Raw genomic sequence first — 6,359 nt, forward strand, 5'->3', positions numbered from 1 at the left:
TATATATATATATATATATATATATATATATATATATATATATATATATATATATATATATATATATATATATATATATATACATATATATCCACCATATCATATATATATATGTATATATCTATGATATGGTGGATGTATGGAAACAGATAATTAGAATAGAATAATATTTTTAAGTGATGGTGATGACATTTGTTATGACTCATTGTAAAGTAAAAATAATCTGAAGAACTAATACTTCTTTATTGTTGATGTCTTTTGTTTGTTTTGTGTGTTTTTTTAAGAGCATAATCGAGTTTATAGCTTGATAACTATTTTATTTTTCTGATCTTCCCCTTAGATGATTTGAAAAATATCGAAACACATAGGGTGAAGATTGCAGCGAGAATAGCAAAATATATAGTTTATTGAAAGTGAAGACTTTGAAAGGTATCCAAAATCTTGATTGCATTTCCGAAGATTTGCAGTATGGAAATAGTTTATTTGCATATGACGAGAATTTCTTCTCTGTTTGTTTAAGACAGGTAGTTACTGATAAGAACGTAATCGTGCGAGCAAATAATCACAGTGATAGCTATTGTTCTCGCAGTGAGCTGTTATCCATAGTCGATAATTTTCCATTTCAAGCTCTGTTTCTGTTACCACGTTTGCATCGTGATTAAGCATGCTATCCTAAAAATCTTAAACCTTAAAGAACGTCAGGGAAGCAGTAAGCTTATTGGTAAATCAAGGTAAACTGGTTCGAAGTATTCTTGTTTCCTTTTGTATCATAACTATTTGCGTTTAGTACAACTTAACATATGCGGAATATTTCTCTTTCGCAAATATCCCATAGTTTTGATGATATACGGATCGTCTGATGTTCATGGGTCAATTTTTTACTACCTTTAATATAATTATTTGATTAGTTAGGGGATTTTCTTTCTTTTTTTCTGCCATAGTGCTGATTTTTTTTTCTTAAAAAATTACTACAAATTTCAAGTGTTAACAGATTTCTTCCAAAAATATAGGATTTCATGTTTTGGCACATCTCAAACGTTATCACTACTGTGGGACGATGGCAAAGGTGTCAGTGCTGGGTTCTGTGGAAGAATTTTACTATGTTTGAAAATTTAAATTCTGCTATTCAAGAGAGACATATTTTCCAAATAAATTTAAATTTTTGGACCGAACTGATTCAAGTCTATTTCTCTTTTCTGCCTGAATTCGTTTTTCCATTTGTGAGTCATTGTGATATCTCTCTTTTATGGAATTTATCAAAAATTTTCTTTTTTTTCTTAGTTCTGTAACTAGCAGTGTGAAAAGGATGGAGACAACTTTCGATGTTGCCGGCAATATGATATCGACTCCAATTGCAACTACGCCGGGAGTGCAATCATCATTCTGGGTTAATCATCGTCCTGGTTCAAACAAAACTTTACATCTCCTTGGCATACCACTTCCAGGTTTAGCAGCCCATATGAGGTGTAAATCAATGACTGATATTCCATTACATATTGCTGCTACTATTGCTGCTAATAAAAAGAATGAACTAGCAATGAGTCGGACGATATCATCTGATCTACTCAACCGATTGTGAGCCATTATAATTTGCATTTTGATAAAGTTGCATGTATTGCAGGGAATCAATTTATATCTAATTGGCATGTTTGCAAATCAAACTGAATTTTCCTTTTCAATTCAGTTAGTTGTGAAAAATTTTCCAACTTTTTTCGTGAAACTTTTTTGTGAAGAAAATTGAATACATTTTATTTTTAAAGATATGAATTGTTGTATTCGAGTTCTCATCAACCTTGGTGTTTATCATTGCTCCAATTTTGATATGAAATTAACTTTAGCATCCACTAATTTTGGCATTCATTGTTTCGGCATTTACTAATTACTCATAACTTTTAATGCACTTCTAATATTTCTTAACTGATGGCAAAAACAGACCAGTTTTTCCAAAAAAAATTCGGCAACTATTAATAAAATAAAATTAGTCCCTCTTTAAAAATTAGGCAATTATTAATTAGTCGTAATACATACTACGATACAATAAATAAAGAAGTTTTTTTTTTGTTTTTTGTTTTTTATCTTTTTTTTTGCGTTGTCCTCATCGTTATATTCTTTGCTTCTTTTCTTTGCTGATACGAATTTTAGAATGCACTCAAAGAGAATTCCACTGTAGTTCTACTGTTTTCTTTAAACTGAAAGTTTTCTTTTTATGCTGAAAATCTCTTTTTTATAATTCCCTTCTTTTTATTTTTAAAAATTTATTCTTTCCGGAGTGTTTCTTAGATTATCCGTCAAACCGTCACGCTGACTATTTTGATTTTTTTTTTGCATATTTCTCCATTCAAACTGTGTCTTCTTGTCTATTCACATAAAATATTAACAAAATCGATTAAAAATACATTCTTGCACCAGAATTAGCTATAGTTTAGCCTTTTTATTTTGAGCCGATTTGCGTATTTCAAATCATTTTCATATTTTGCTATCTTCAAATTTCCTTGATTTATCCTTCATTTCTGATCTTTTTATCTTATTTTTTTGAGCATTAACCCAGCTTAGCATTGCTTATCTCATTGCTGATTCCAGCTTAGCATTGCTTATCCCTTTACCGAATCCAACCTGTCTCTCTCTATCCCAGCTTTCCATGAAGAGATTATCCAACTTACCTCTTTCTGCCTCATTATTACAGCCTATTTATAGACATTATCTTCTTCTTAGTTAACCTCATTCTTCAAATTGAAGTTTCATCATTTCAGGCTAACGTCATCATCGACAGTAAACGGAAGATTAGGGGATGTTTCAACGTCTACTATAAATAGACTTGGAACGGAGAAGCCAATGTTTTCTACTGATACGTTACCAGCGTTGGCTGAAGTAAGGGAAGAAGGTTTGTGATTTCGAAAAATGAAAAGTTTTCAAAATAACTAAATTGCTAAATTATGCATACTTATTTTTTTTTCAACAAATATGCATAATTTGTCATTTTCGGTTAAATATGAAATTTGCCAAACAAACAAACGATTTCTCAAAGTATTTAAAAAAGTTTATTGAACAAGTAAGATTGTATCTATTTCAAAAATGTATTTTTCCTTTTGCAATTTTTGAAAACTATAATTTGGGGTTCTTTTTTCAGCGGAAGACGAATTTCTGCATCTACTAATTTGTCCTGAAAGAGAAGATGCACAGTTTAAGCTTACACCTGCATACGTGGTATATGTGGTTGCACGCCATCGACTTTTGTTCCCTTCACAAACGGATTCTATTGGTGATAGCCGTACACGACTACAGCTATTTTTAACAAAAGCTGCTAATCGTTTTTTACTTGTTTCAAAGGTTTTTTAATTCAGTTTTGATTTGATAAGTTGATGTGGAATTAAAAACTGAACTATTGACAAAAAATCGAGCTATCAACAGATGAGAACAGTTTACAAAGCACTTTATTAATTTCGAAATAGTATACAGAGGTAATAAATTAAATATTTACCTTCTCGCAGATGATATATTCAGCTAAATGAGGCACTTTTCTATTAGCGATAATATTATGCTTCAAATTCTCTTTCTGAATTCTATTTCCAAATCAACTAATAATGGGTAGATCTGACACAGTGAGTAGATAATTTTCCAGAAAAAAAAGAAGTGAGGGAAATTTCCCGGAGGAGAGATAATGTGCAAATTTTTCATGTTATTAAATTGATCATTATTATGTTTAATCTTAAACCACTTTGTTAGAGTAGTTTTTGTAATTAAATTCTAGAATATCTTAACGGTCTTTTCATGCTATAATAATCACATATGATTCTGGAAAGATTTGGTTCCGATGACTTTTCTTTCGAAGCTACAATTTCACAACTCAAAAATATTGTAGCAACAACGATCACGGGAGTCTCTGGGATTCTGGCTGGCAAATTCAAGCGAATTGTTGAATTTCTTCAAGCAGGATATCGACTTATCATTATTGTCACGTGGTATGCCTCAGCAGATTTTAGCTGGTTGTGTTGAGAAGACATTTGAAATGTTGGGAACAGTTTTAAAAAGCAGTCTAGACAGCACGTTGAATTCAATCAGAGATGCATTCTTGGATGATCGATCTGCTTCACGTAGGTTTCATTTTTTATGGGCAATAAAAGTTTTTTTTTTTATTTCAGATTTTCTAGAAATCTGAACTCTTTATGGGGATAATGAGAAATAATCTGTATTGTAGTAGTGTATCTTTAAAACTTTTTAAAGTTAAGGAAAAGACAGAAGCATCATTGTTGAGAATAAAAGTTCAAAATTCCAAGCAAATCATTATTAGACAGGGAGCTTAGAAATTTTAATCAGACTTATTGTCCTAAGCTACTTATTTGTCTAGATTCTATGTTACTCACACATGCCTTTAGTGAACAGTTTGGTTGAGGAAAATATGGATAAATCTATTATCCTTATTATATTTACCATTCCAATGAATCACTAATTAATAGTATTTTTGGAAATAATTTTCTGAGAGTTTAGCTAAAATTTCTAGGCTAAAGTCGTATTTCAGATGACATGGTCGCAAGACTGGAGGAAATTATGTGTTTGTTACGTCACTGTCGCTTGAATGCAGCATTAACGATTCAATTATTCTCGCAATTATTTTATTACATAAATGTCGTGCTTTTCAATTGGCTTGTATCTCCATCTGGCATACCTTATTGTAGTCGAGCCTTCGGTGTTCGGTACGTTTAGCGCCACAATTGTTCCAACTAAATTGGTTTAATTTGTCACACAATTGCATATTCTACTGGAAGTTCACGGATTTGGTAGGAATACAATGTAATTGGATCCATAGCTCAGATCAGTGTGCTGTCTTTTATAACCACTATGTTGTAATATATTCAGTTTTGGCTGAAAAAATCTCGGAACTCAAATCCCATGATTAAAACTAACTACAAATATTAATGAAAGCAGATTCAAAATTGTCAGTGATTAATCTAAAATTAGTTTCAATTGTAGTATCTTTTTTGATTTGTGGCCTCTGATTTGTTGCATTTATCCAAGTGTTATAAATCCAGCTATACTATTTTTGATTAAGGCTAGATATGTTGACTTTAGGCTACGAACTCGTCTTGGTTACGTGAATGAGTGGGCCTACCAGCAAGGACTGGAACTAGCAGCTGAATGTCACATGGATCGTATCAATCAAGCAATAATTCTTCTTGTAACACCGAAAACTGTTGATCAGATCAGTAATTTGGGTGCAACGTGCTACAAATTGAATAGTGTACAGGTTAGTACTAACTTTTGGAGTTTCTTTTTTGTGTCGAAATATTTCCGAACAAAAAGTTTGCTGGTGGAATTCCTTTGGGGAGAAATAATCATTAATTCTTCCATTCCCAGGATTCGCTTGCAAACTGATATGCTGTGAGAGACTGACAAATGGTTGCAAACCCAGAATTCTCGCATAACTATGATCATGCTTCCACAAACTTTTGGTAAAACAATTTATTAAATCCCTGAAAACCTGGAAGCCCGTAAACTTGGTCCCAAAATTTCAAGTGTTGCTAGTTGGAGCATAATGCACCAAACATATATACGTACACAGAACGTTTCAAATGGTGTACCTATTTAACAATGTTTGGAATTCAACATGATTGATGGATAGCATGCAAATTTTTAAGGTACGTTGGTTCCTTGAGCATATAGTGCTAGATGTTGGTGAAGAGCCAGTTTTGAATGAACTAGTTGAAAGTATTGTGCGGCTTGCGGAAATTCATGCAGATGCGATGGCAACACAAGATGAAGCATCCATAAAACTTGAAGAAGAACCACAACTGCAACTGCCGTTTCTGCTTCCTCAGGATGGCTACTCTCCAGGTTTTCATTTTCTGTTCATTATCATTATTTAAAATGAATTATTTACGTAGTTTGATATCTTACTCAAAATTTATCTCCAGGAAGGTATTCTGCATTTCCTTCCTGAATGATATCTTTCGTTTTATGCTTTGATTCCTAATTAATTTGTTATGGAAGGAACTGTAATCCAGACTAGGGGTACATAGCAACCTTTTTATGTCTTTGTTTGTTATTTTCGTACAGAGTCTGCATGTGGTGGGTTTTTTTTCTGAATCGTGGAGTGTGATGTCGATCAATAGCCAAATATCACCAGTGTTGTCTATCGGCTTCCTAAGATCCGCTGGCTGATTTGAATTGGGTTGTGTTGTGTTGTATTGGGTTGAGTTGAGTTAGGCTGAGTTGCGTTGAGTTGATTTGGGTTGCGTTGAATGGAATTGAAGTGTATTGAGTCCATACCGGATTGTAAAGCCTTTATTGACCATAATGAATTAGCCGATTTACAATAGGGTTTATATGCATTAGAGAGTGGGAGTAGTTTAAAATAAACGTTT

General features: G+C 32.5%; 1 protein-coding gene across 1 annotated transcript in view; it reads left to right on the plus strand.

Annotated features, from left to right (window-relative positions):
• Nucleotides 1-1,275: 1,275 nt before the first annotated feature.
• The window catches only part of LOAG_18317 (AF-6 protein), a 16,333-nt gene continuing 11,249 nt past the window's right edge, over nucleotides 1,276-6,359 (plus strand). Inside the window, exons 1-7 of the mRNA XM_020450979.1 lie at nucleotides 1,276-1,575; nucleotides 2,751-2,881; nucleotides 3,128-3,327; nucleotides 3,860-4,091; nucleotides 4,517-4,691; nucleotides 5,068-5,242; nucleotides 5,634-5,829. Of these exons, the coding sequence (XP_020305286.1) occupies nucleotides 1,307-1,575; nucleotides 2,751-2,881; nucleotides 3,128-3,327; nucleotides 3,860-4,091; nucleotides 4,517-4,691; nucleotides 5,068-5,242; nucleotides 5,634-5,829 (1,378 nt within the window). The 5' untranslated portion in view covers nucleotides 1,276-1,306. The remainder of the gene's footprint in view (nucleotides 1,576-2,750; nucleotides 2,882-3,127; nucleotides 3,328-3,859; nucleotides 4,092-4,516; nucleotides 4,692-5,067; nucleotides 5,243-5,633; nucleotides 5,830-6,359) is intronic.

This window comes from Loa loa (assembly GCF_000183805.2).
Source record: "Loa loa unplaced genomic scaffold supercont3.260, whole genome shotgun sequence".
NCBI classification, from domain to species: domain Eukaryota; kingdom Metazoa; phylum Nematoda; class Chromadorea; order Rhabditida; family Onchocercidae; genus Loa; species Loa loa.